Genomic DNA, 12,584 nt, shown 5'->3' with positions numbered 1-12,584 from the left:
TCAGTCTAAAATGTTTGACAGTTGTAAATAATCTTCTGACTCTGCAGGATGAAAGACTTGAAATAATTTGGAAATAGCCTTATAATCCTTGTTCAGTTTGATGGGCTGAACAATGGCTTTTCTAAGGCCAGTGCTGATCCTATTATTGTTCTTGTTAATACAAGAAAAATAATCAGCAAGATCCAGAGCAGCAGCCTGACAAAACTCTTGCTTTTTTTATCGGTGGTCAGATCAATTAATCAGATGCAATTGCTAAGCATCATTTGGCTGCTGCTGCCCCCAATAGTCATATGAATGTTGAACCTAAATTTTGCACATACTTGCTGTGTTTATGCTTTTTAACAGTATTTTTTTAGGCTTTAAGTTTTATTATTTCTGGATTTACAAAGCCCAACTTGTAATTTCTTTTTACTGTGACTGCATGAGAATGGTGCTTTAAAATGTGTGTAGTCTGAATGTTTAGGACGTAATTAATGTCTTTGGTACAAAACTTTGAAGTGTTTTCCTCTGAACCCATATTTTTTTTCTTTTTCTTTTTTTTACTTTGAAAGTTGTGCTAAAATCTGATCAAAAACTCATTTTTGCCAGTTGACTTGTGCTGTTAAGAATTTTAAAGACGTAACACATGGTTCTGTGTAACATTTGTTCAGGAATCCTTTTCATAGTTGCGTCTCTGGCTGGATGGGTGCTGTGGTACAGCGGGAACATCGAGGGCCTGCCCCCCAAGACGGAGCTCGGACAGCTCAACTCCACTGTCGACCGGCTCGCCCGCCGAGTCAGCCGGAAATTCTTCTCCCATCGGAGAAACAAATATTATTCAAAGTCCAGTCGTGTCTGACAGTATTTTCAGAAAAAGTTACTGAGTCAAAACAAGTGTTACAGATATATATTCATCATTTCAGCAAATGTACACACTTACCTGCAAAGTATTTACCGTACTCARATGTTTACTATTAACCAGTGTTTGTATTTTTTTAGCTATCATTCCATAAAGTGGTATTTTAGTGTTATAATTGTTTCTTTTTTTAAACAAATTGCTGCCTATACAGTGGTCATTTCATTACATCTTCCTGGTTTGTCCTGTAGAGGGAAACATACTCTACAAAAAGCAGCATTTGATCAGGATTAAAACCAGAAGCTCTTTGATGCGAGGTGAGTCACTTTGTGATCCCTGATCAATAACTCACTTCTGTTGTGAAAATTTAGGGAACTAAGAAGAAATGGCTCTGGAGATCAGCTCTGTGTTGTTCTTCTGGTTCTTAAGAAATTATGGTCACTAAAACAAAAACWTATTTCCAATAGCAGTCAAATTTATATCTAATGAGTGTCTTCATATGTAAGTTTGATTTWAAAAAAAATTTCAGCAACTGAAATTATTCCAGAATTTGTGAATCGAAGGTTGGTGAAAACGTTTTTACCCTTTTCTGTGATTTTTTTTTTTTTTTTTTCAATCAAAAATATTCAATGAATTACAAACTGTCCTTAGAACATGTTGGAAAACACAGCATGACAAATGCATTAAGAGTATAATACATCTGTTTGTGTGGTGGGCAAAAATCTAAGATACATTTTCACGTGAATGGACAATAAAGTCTAATTTCCTGTTTATCCAGAAAACTGAAAATGTTTCATCGTTARGTTCTTCAACAGGACTGTGATCCAAACAAATGGCGACATCAACACAAGAAGGATTCTGTAGACCCAACATCCTCTGATCTGTAGCCATCTCAGACATGAGACCTAGTCCAGATATAAAGTCTTATTTCTTTGGTTGTAATACTGATAGGCTGTGAGATGTGCAAAGAAGACCCCTGTCTCTTTATCTTCTAATCCTGTGAAAGGTTATTCTGTTTCTTGGCATTTTGTTCTCATTGAATAAACTTTCTTAGTAACTGGATTTTATGGATTTTACATTTATGATTTATACTTCTTCTCTTCTTCCTGCGTGGATCCTAACTCCTTCTTAATCCTTCACCTCTGCTTCCACCTCAGACTGACACACCTTTGACCTGTTTTACATAAAATGTGGTGCAGGTTAAACACTTAAGCTTCTTGCGCACTCCAAGTGCAAGCTGATTACTGTAGAAGATGGGAGTTTTTGACAAAAAAGTAGACTCTTACTAAAACTTGGTAAGCAAATGATACACCCCAAACATCTTTGAGACAAATGTGACAGCCTCTCTAGCTTAAGTTATACATTGTTCATACAAATGTTGGCCATATCTAGACCAGCAATTTGATATATTTGATAATTTGGTCCTTTACAGCAATTGTGACAGGAGCTTTGAATTTAGGATGCTTTAAATGGCTTCCTACAGGAACCAGACTTCGCTATAAATAAAAACAGAGCTGCAGCCATCCCTTATTTGCTCCACTGTGTCCTGAAGCTGACCTCACCTCTGGTCATGTGACTCTTAAGTGTTTCTAGATTAAACTTTCTTTTTCTGGAAATAGACACCTTGAGGTCTGGCCAAAGAGCTTTTAGAAAACTTTCAGCTCAACTTTATTACAGTCACCAGGTTTCTACGGCTCGCTGTCTGCTTGGTGCCAAATCCTCCTTACAGTGCACTGCGTCACCACCTTTGCTGTTTGAGTCTCTCTGCTTCAACTTTAATCTGTGGCTTCTCTGAGTTAAAGGATTCCCTTTCTTGGAACTTAATCCAAACCAAGTTAAGGGTCAAAGGTCAGACTGTGGATTGTGTGAGGTAAAGGCTGGTCCACAAAGCCACACAACAAAAAACCTGCTTATCCAATAAATACAGATTCGTTACAGAGTGAGGCCTGTAGGGGGAGCCTGACGGGAAGAGGGAGGATGATGGATACAGAGTGAGAAGCAACTAAAAAGGGAGCGAGTCAGAGGTACACCAGAGAAAATGGATTATTAATAAGTAAAAGCAATACAATACCAAGAAGTATTTATCACATTTAGGTTCATAACACAGCTTTATTCTTTATTATTATGTTATTTTCACACTACTGCAACTTTATCTCCTATTATTCTGACTTTATTCTAGTACAACTCATTCTCATAATGAAATGACTTTATAGTGATACTACGACTTCATTCTCGAAATATTGTGATTTTATTCTCATTTTATTGTGACTTTATTCTCATAATTTTMTACTTGAATTCATATTTTTTCTTAGTCTTGCCCTAATACTCCATCATAGTTTCTAACCAGAGAATATCCAGAAAACATACATAGAAATATTGGGCTTAGATCTTCACCTTAACAACCTGAACTGGAGTCACTCTGCTGATGCTCATCACAAGAAAAGTCAGATTCTACCTGAGATCTGTTGATCTCCTCAGGTACTGAAGCCATATTGTTTTTTGACTGCAGTGACGTCAGACATCTTTTATGGTGTTTTGTGTTGGATCAGCAGCTTATCTACTGCTGAAAGGCAGCATTTAGATAAGCTCATTAGGAAGGCCAGCTCCGTCTGGGTCGGATGCCCCCCTCCAACTGGGTGGAGGTGGTGGGAGGCAGAAGAACTCTGGCTAAGGTAATATCCAGACAGTGTTCTCTTCTCCATGCATCAAGCTGTTGCTGAACKGGAAAGCTCATTCAGTGACAGGTCCACAAAGGAGTGTCGTCACAGATGCTTCCTCCAAGCAGCTCTTAGACTTTATAACCATCACTGCTCTCAACAAACTCAAACTCATTGTTTGTAGTTTTTCTCATTTCTAAAAAAACATTCCTGCTAATATTTGAGCATATTTCCTCTTCTACCACCATTTTACATCCACAATATTAAATTATTTTGATGGCATAAAGGCCGGTTTACCTCAGAAATATATTTCATATTTTCCTCTTCTAAAAGTCATAACATAATTCTATGCTAACTTATATATGAATTGTCTGTTGGTAACTAAAAGATGATGACGATGTTCTTCACAAACTTGTATTGATTGCAGATCATTTATTTTCCTTTGGAAATACAAAAAGGGTATAAAAAAAGTAAAATTGCAAAAATTAATTATTCTTTTGACGCATAATATCTTTGATACACTGATGAAAAATTAAAGGCATTACTTGAAACAATTACCTTAGAAAAGGTCAAAATAAAAAGTAACTATATGTCAATGTCAACAAATTGGTATGAAATGCATAATAATAAAAAATCTTATTATATTGGAAGATTTAAAGTTGTTATTTAAGTTTAACTGCATGTAGATGAACTGAGCACTGACAGGATGAAAGAAAGTAACAAAATAAGATGGAAAACTTCCTATAAAACATTTACAAAGTCATTCTGCTAGATCCATTTGTTTTTAAATGACCACAAAGTTACTTCAGCTATTAAACTGTGCAGTGGCTCTACCATATTTGAATTATTTGACATAGGCCTGGGGAGATAGTTATGCAACTGCAGTGATATCAAAAACATWAAATATTTATCTCCTCCACCTTTTGCCAGAGCAAATAATGTACAAAACAATAARCAAACTATTCCCTGACTGGATGCAAACATGTTTTCTTGTTGAGATGAATGTAAAATGTAAAAMWTTTTGTCAAAGCAACATTACAACAYGTTTGCATTTCTGTATGTGCAGAGAAATTGTGGAATGGATTAAGCATAGAGCTTAAGCAGAGTTCAAACATGACCCAGATCAGAAAAAGTGGTACAAAAATATGGCTTACAAGTGAAGTGGGAAAGACAGAGAAAAAAGATTTGATCAAGTCAAAATATCTGAGAGTATAAAGATTTGTATTTATATATATATTTCTACAGATTAATATTTGAATATTTTCTCTTTATTTTGGCATTTTGTTAAGCATAATGTCAGAAAAAATAGTGTTTTATTTTTATCCAGTGTATTTGAAAACCTGGTTTCAACTTATGAAAAAGGAAATTGGTTGAAGCTTTCTCTAACTCCACTCTCCCTCAAAAAGATTTTTTTTTTTTTTTTTTACAAATAAAGCTGAAGAATGGAAATAATTTGGACATTTTCTGCATAAAAAACTAACACACAGAAAATGTACAAGGTGCACAAAAGTCTTGATTAATATTTTTTTTCTACATGTTTTCCTTTCTAAATGTTTACATGTCTGTAATATCTTCAACTGGTTTTGATCAACAGCTCTTTGGGCTTTCTGATGATCTTTAATTGATTTTTCTTTGACAATAGCCAATTTTTTTTTTTACACATTTTTAGACCAGCGCTGGTCCAGTTGGGTTTAGATGAAATATCTTTTCTACTTTTAACCATATCTGTAAAAAAGCATAATTGATAACAGAATGTCTGTCCGGAGGAGGACAGACGTTCTTTGAGGTTTTTAGCGAGGGAAGATGTGCGCAGACAAGCAGGTAGTAAATATCCTGCAGCTCTTTGACTTGCATTGAACTTCAGCTTAAAATAAGCCAGTTGACTGAACCACAATTACTCTGTAGGACTTAACAGCGGTAAAAATAAAGCAGAGTTGTTTCCAAAACTACTGTGAACCTTTGATCAGGTCAGGACTTAATGGCTTAAATCCGGTGGGTGGAGGGTGGCTCTGCTGCAGTCGGTACGGGATTTAAATGCGCTTAATTAACTAAGTGTTGACTGCTGAATCCTCCATCTGCTTTGCTGTAACTGCAGATCTGTACATAAGGAAACCCACACCTCGCTCTGAGCAGGTGTGAAGGCGGCCCGGAGACCACAAATCATCTGCAATCCGTTTCGGAACATTTTTCGGGTAGTTTCAATTTGATTGTCAAAAACACACATTTGCTTAATTAAATAAGGTTTTGTAGGTGCATATTATTATGAAACCTAACTGATACATTATGAAACATATTTCTTACGCTCTATGAAGATAAATTGTCATGTTTATTCAGAAATTTTAGGCAAATCATGCAACATCCAACTGATCAGACCTATTTGTGTAGTTTGAGCACTGTGGCTAACTTTATTGGTTTTTAAACAAATCAATAATAATCTCTTTTCTACAGTAAACAACAACATAACTTGACTTTGGAATTCTGGCTCCACATTAGCACCATTAGCTGGCGAGGTCTCTTGGAAATCGGCCAGATAGACTGGAGATTTAGAACCGATGTTACCTAAAGTAATATAGCCGAGTAAAGTGACACTATTTCACACACAAATACACACATCAGTGGTTTTCTGTAACACTGCTGCTACAAACCCTAATAAGGTTATTTAGCTCAAAATTCTGCACATTATTTTATTTATTCAACATGGCTGACTTTGTCAGAAGCTGACATAAAAACAATCCTGAGGTTGTGCATATGAGTTGCCTCCGTTCTGTATTTCTTAAAGTTTAAGTTTAGGTCATAGTAATTGTTTCTATATTTAATGATTGGTGTTAGACTTTAGTCGTTGTTCAAAGTTTGAGCCCTTTGTGACAGGGATGTCCAAAGTCTGGCCCAGGGACTGTTGGTGTGCCACGGGATGACTTTATACAACTCCCTTCTTTCAATAAAATATTCCTTGTTTTGTTTGTAGTTTTAAAACAATGCTTTTTATTCAAAAATCAAGTTTTTGTGGCTGATTATTGCTTTCTGCCCTACAATTTCCACCAACGTGGCAAAGATCCTGGACACCACTGACTCAAGAAAGTCTGTTAACGTCAGCAGTTGTGGTTCTGCCACCAATAAAACCCTGAGGGAGGCATTTTTCCTGAGTCCACCAAAAGTTAAATAAACATAAATCGAGTAAACTTATTATTGTACTTGATTTGCATCTATGTTTTTAGTTTTGACTATGCAGCATTTCAACTTCATGTGTTTAATCACAGGTTTATAAAAAAATTTCCTAACTCTTGTTACATGATTTGGGGAAATTTTAAATTTTAAAGTAATTTTAAAAAGAAAAAAAGACATTAACCAATTGGTGGTCTAGAAATCCAAAGCAGCTACTTGTGAGCTAGTCATTGTCAATTTTTACAACAAAGAAAGGAAAATTCACTTTCCTGAAGCTGTCAGAGTTCTGATGGATGTTAGTGTGGCTCCGCCTCTGAGGGGGAAGCCGGTCCAATTGACTTATCTCAGCAGGTGGAACCTGGTTTCCTCTGCTGATCACAGTCAGAGCATCACTGTTAGCACCAAACCGCTCCGCTGATCACACAGGTAGGACACAAACCCAACTGGAAGCTGTTTGTTCACATTGCTGTCGCTTTATGCTGCATAAGTGTGAATAAGTGTGACTTCTGCTTTGTTCATTTTGTTCTGGACATTCTGTATGTTTTTCTGAGGTACCTGAATCTGAGCTGGTGTAGAAGTAAATTGTTTAGCATGTGCTTACTGTGAGATTCAGGGATGATAACTGGGTTTGAAATGTCCTGATTGAAAAGATTAATTTGAAGAAATATTTACTTATTAAAAAATGATTAATAGAAAATCTGGGAATAGCATTGTTTCCTTTGATGACACAGAATAATGAGACAATAATCACTTCAGTTTGACTGAGAAACTTCTAAAATGTTCGGTGTGATTTTGAAATCCCAGTAAGCTGAGTTGGATGTGGACCCTACATTATGACACTGTGACATTGTTTTCAGGCATAGAATTATAGATGTTTGAGATTTTGAAGAAAAACCTATTTAGTATACTTCTATTTATTCAAACAAATGTTTATGTTAATGTTATTATATGAAATAGAAAAGTTATTAACTAATTCAAGTCAATACATAACTGAAACCCCCAACAAAAACCATTGTTAAGAAGGCATATTATATTTATCAGTCAGTYCAAAATACCACTATAAGAGGTTGTTAGTGTAAGGACTTTTATCAAACCACTAATAGTTTGAACCATTTGATGACTTTACAGTGTTCAGAATCAAATTAGTACAATTTTCCTAAACCCAGTGGAAATGAGGCGCTSTCCACTGACTAGTAGAAAAATGGCGTGATCTTCCCGATCACAAAATCAAAAATGTAAACATCTGGAAGGAAGTCTGGAGGGTCATTATTCTGTTACCTGTCAGATGTCTCCTTCCTTGCCTTTCTCCAGCAGTCATTGGGCAGGGTTCACCCTGGACACATCGCCAGACAGATGTTTCCTGGCCACTTAGTTTACTGTGACTGAGCATCCTAGGCAAATATAACTATTACATATTGCATTCTTGAATACTGCAAAACATTATGATGCAACTCTTTCAAGAACTAAAAAAAACAATCAAGTTTTGGATTTGCTCTCAAACCAGCATATGCTAAGCTAGGTCACCCCTAACACCAAAGTACCATAGAAATCAGTTTTTTCCCATTTATTATCTCTGCCCTGGTGTTTTTGCCTGTACAGCTTATAGTTTCAGCCTCCCTTTACCTTTGCTGTGTCTCTCACAGCTTTACAGGTTATATCTGAGGTCACTCCAAGTCGTTTGTCACTCTGGATTATGGCAGCAATAGAGGATTACTAGTGTCTAGAGATTTCAAGTCTTTTTCTGGTTGTTTTTTGATTTGTTTCATTAAATTTCTTCCTTATCCCATTTAATGACCATTTAGAAGAGTGATTTCTAAAACCTTCACACACTTTAGAATAATAGTAGTTTACAAATGTAGTTCAACACAACTTTATAATTACAGAAATATGTCAGCAGGAAAGAGATTATATTTTACAGTCATCTGGGCTAATTAGCACTGAGTGAGGAAATGTGTGTACAAAAGATGAAAATTACTAAATAATTATTTCAACTGTTCATTTTTCTTGTATATTTATGTTGTGTAAATATTAAAATCTATCAGATGAATTTTATAGCGGTGCACATGTGACGCTATTGGGGTCATAACGTGAAACATGTTCAGCATTCACACTCACTCCTATCTCATCTCACAGCATTTTAATACTTTTTAACCTGATTTGATTCTAAACCCTGTCAGAGAACCCACTTCATACTGAATGAAAAACAGGCATTTGAGATTTGACCTAAGATAAAACATGTCCTTGACACCTCTTACCGGATCTACTCGTAGGCCTAATGAGCTTACCAAGTGCCTTCTGCTCTTTTCACAGCATTTGCGTCTACGAGTTGTACACCAGGCCAACACCAGCATCAAGAACATTTCAGCTGTGTCTCATAAATAGTCTTCCTTTTACTAATTCACAAAATAGAGTAGGAAACTTCAGAGGCTGAAGTTGTGCTACAAGTGCCATTGAAAAACCAAGGGCCGGCAAGTTAAACCTATAAACAGATTTCCAACACCAGCAGTAATGGGTAACAGCAAGAGCGGCGCTGTGTCCAAGGAGATCCTTGAGGACCTTAAACTCAACACCAAGTTCTCAGAGACTGAGATTGTCCAGTGGTATGAGAACTTCAAAAAGCAGTGTCCAACGGGCCGCATCTCGAAAGACGAATTTCAGAATATCTACCGCAAGTTCTTCCCGGACAGCGATGCAAACACTTACGCCCAGCACGTCTTCCGCTCCTTCGACACCAATGACGACGGCACGCTGGACTTCAAGGAGTACATCATCGCCCTCCACATGACCGCAACGGGGAAGACCACGAGCAAACTTGAATGGGCGTTTTCGCTGTTTGATGTGGACAAGAACGGATACATCACCAAGGCAGAGGTCACAGAAATCTGCACAGTGAGTTTTGGATAYGTAGCTGGAGAAAACTGTGTCATCGACATAGAGTTTGACAATAGAATATTTTCAGGCTGTGAAACGTTAAATATTTTTACTATTATTATATTATTTTCCAATATTTTCAGAGCATAGAATAGCATAAACAACTGGAGTAGATCAATTGATARCTGGATAATGACTATCAGAAACATCTGCCTTACATTTTACATGTCAGTTTTTGACATGATTGGAAAGTTGCAGATCTTTATTGGCATTCCATGGCAAAGACCCAAWTCCTGACAGTGATCTGTGAAGGAAGAAGCACATCTGTACTGATGGAGTTAGTTCACAAAGCCTAAAATTCTTCCCAGGTTTCTCACCATGACATTTCTTTTCTTAGAAGAAATGTAGAGTCAGTCACTGTGTTGATGTAGAGTTATACACACAAACAAGTACAGGTTTCCAGTGATTTTGACTTTCTAAGTTCAGCAATTTGATTCTTAATGGCAGATTTTAATAATTGGATGGATCGCTATTTTTGGACATTCATCTGCAATGTAACTTGTCAAAAGTGTATATTTTTTWAAAATTTCCCGACCTGCTTTTGTTACAGTAATGGTTGTTTTGTGACCACATTGTGAACTTGTTTCTTGTCCATGTCTGGTCTGAAGACAGTTCCCTAATTTATTTTTAGCCAAAAGGTCAGACCCTTCYACGGGTTAGGTAACATATTTTCAGGATTAGACTTTCATTCACGCTGATAAACAGTTTAAGCTTATGCTGGAGTCAGAAGACAGCTTAGTGACACTGACTGCATGGATGCACTTTTCAGTTTAAATTTACAACAGCAATAAAGCAGCTAATATCAAAAAAGCCAAAATATKGAAAGCAGTTGCTGAGAAGGCACAATTTTTCTCTTATTTTAAATTTTGATTAAGTGATTTTGCAATTAGATMATGTAAAAAAAGAGGGCGATGGTGGGARGAGTTCATCCTGTAGTGGGTTTCTGATTCAAACCCAGGCTYTRTCTGTCTTAGTYGTTGTGTCCTTGGACAAAGTACTTCAYTCACCTTKTCTGRTATTTGTGGCGCAGGGGCCTGGTGGTGGTCAGGGGGCCCGRTGGTACCGGTACATGGTAGCCTCACTTCTGTCAGACTGACCCATGGGAGCTGTGGCTGCAGTGTTGTACCTTACCATTATCAATGTGTGAATGGCGGGATGTTATAAAGCAGCTCTTGAGACTTTGTGTCTCAAATCATTCTGAACATTCAAACACCAGAAAAAAACTCTATGTAGGGAAGTTATGTCCTATTTAATTAATCCAAAATGGTGACAAAAACAACGTATGCAGGAATTGTAATAAAAGTTCACGTAATAGGTCCTTTTGAGGATAAAACAATTGCATTAAAACAAACACTACTATATTTTCTTGAAATCTCTGAAAGTAGTTTCATATGAATATACTCTCAACCAACTATTTAAGATTGTCCACTTCCCATGTAAGCATATAAATGTGAAAGATAAGAGAACATAATTAGATAAAACCAGAGGTGCTCTCTAAATAAATGATGTTACTTTTGCTGTAAATAAACGTAGATGCTTACTTCATTCTTTGTTGCATTGGGTACATTCAATTACAGAGAAATGAGTTGAAACTRGAGACAACGCTGCATGACAATCCACAGAAGAACTCTGTTATTTTGACTTGACCAATTTAATTACTGTCCTTCCTGTCTTACAGTCAATTTTCAAGCTGATACCGTCAGATGAAGTGGGCGATCTACCTGAGGATGAAAACACACCTGAAAAGAGGGCAAACAAACTCTGGAAAGTCTTCGATAAGGGTGACAATGGTAAGAGGAAGTAGTATTGAATGTAGTAAATAGAAAATGTAGTGAAATGTCTCAAGAGCAAAAGTGGTAGATACGTTTTTGTTTTAAATCTTTGGCGGGGGGGGGATTGTTCTTCAATTGTCTATAAGTGGATCCAGGAATTTCTTAGCTTTTAATTAAGGTCATGAATGCAAAAGGATTTTAAAAACTGCTGACATTTCAAATTGTTTTCAATATCTGTRAAATCTCTGTTCCAGTTTGACCAGATCAATTTTACTCACTGTCATTTTAAATCTTTTATTTCTTAGGAAATACATTTAGACTCTGAATTATTAAATGTATAAGTATGCATTAATCAYGGTGTAAYTTTATGTTTTGCTATTTATTTTGTTTTCTCTAGACCGAGTTGCAGAGGGAGAGTTCATCAAAGGATTGTTGGAAAATGAAGACGCCCTCCGTTTGATTCAGTATGAGCCTTTAAAATAACTTTTTTATCTGACTGATCCATTTCCCTCTGGTCCTAGTCTTTCGGTAAATGCAGTGACACCTGATGGTATCCTCACACAATGTGAACACATGACTGTACATAATGCCCCTTGAAAAATACTGAAGTGTAACCTCCTGGTTTTGTTGCCTGTCTACGTGTGCTGTCCACGTTGTTTGTAGTTTTAAATGTGAAGGATACATTAAAAACTGGGAAAAAGTGAAGTAGTGCAAACAGATTAMTTTCACTGTAAAAATCAGTATGTAATATGCTTTACAAGTATCTGTTTATAAACTGCTGTCTGTTCGTTCTGCTGTTTAGTGGACAGAGACCTTTCTGGACCCATCTGACACTTAAACACATACATTTATATATCATGAATTTCTGATGCAGCCAGTACTTAGTGCAAATAAAAAGGGATATAATGAAGGTTTATTTTGCTATGAAGATGTATTTAATTCAGTAGTTAATTATAATAATTATTGTTATCGTTTATGAACCCTGACCGACATACAATATTGCTTCATTACTTTAGCTTAATTAGTGTTTTACCATTTTTATCTTAACCCCGGGGCACAATTTTACATGTTTGCTGTTTATGTGGTGAATATGAAAATTAGCGTTGGTCCTGCATGTTCCTTTGTAATATATTCAATAAATGGAAACAATAAAATTCTGATAAAATGAGCTTTTAGAATTTGTTTGCTTTAATGTCAAATAAAATGCAAAGACATATTTGAAAAAAG

The 12,584-nt window shown here is 36.2% G+C and overlaps 1 protein-coding gene across 1 annotated transcript; it reads left to right on the top strand.

Moving 5' to 3' along the window:
* Nucleotides 1-6,979: 6,979 nt before the first annotated feature.
* Nucleotides 6,980-12,525, top strand: LOC103472858 (recoverin-like). The gene is made up of 4 exons (XM_008422713.1): nt 6,980-7,080; nt 8,965-9,543; nt 11,264-11,375; nt 11,755-12,525. The coding sequence occupies exons 2-4, from the start codon at nt 9,163-9,165 to the stop codon at nt 11,838-11,840; spliced, it is 579 nt and encodes a 192-aa protein (XP_008420935.1). The 5' UTR covers nt 6,980-7,080; nt 8,965-9,162; the 3' UTR covers nt 11,841-12,525.
* The last annotated feature ends 59 nt before the right edge of the window (nt 12,526-12,584 follow it).

Source organism: Poecilia reticulata, linkage group LG11 (genome assembly GCF_000633615.1).
Source record: "Poecilia reticulata strain Guanapo linkage group LG11, Guppy_female_1.0+MT, whole genome shotgun sequence".
Taxonomy (NCBI): domain Eukaryota; kingdom Metazoa; phylum Chordata; class Actinopteri; order Cyprinodontiformes; family Poeciliidae; genus Poecilia; species Poecilia reticulata.
The sequence above is the reverse complement of the archived record's forward strand: the minus strand, read 5'-3'. Positions and strand labels throughout refer to the sequence as shown.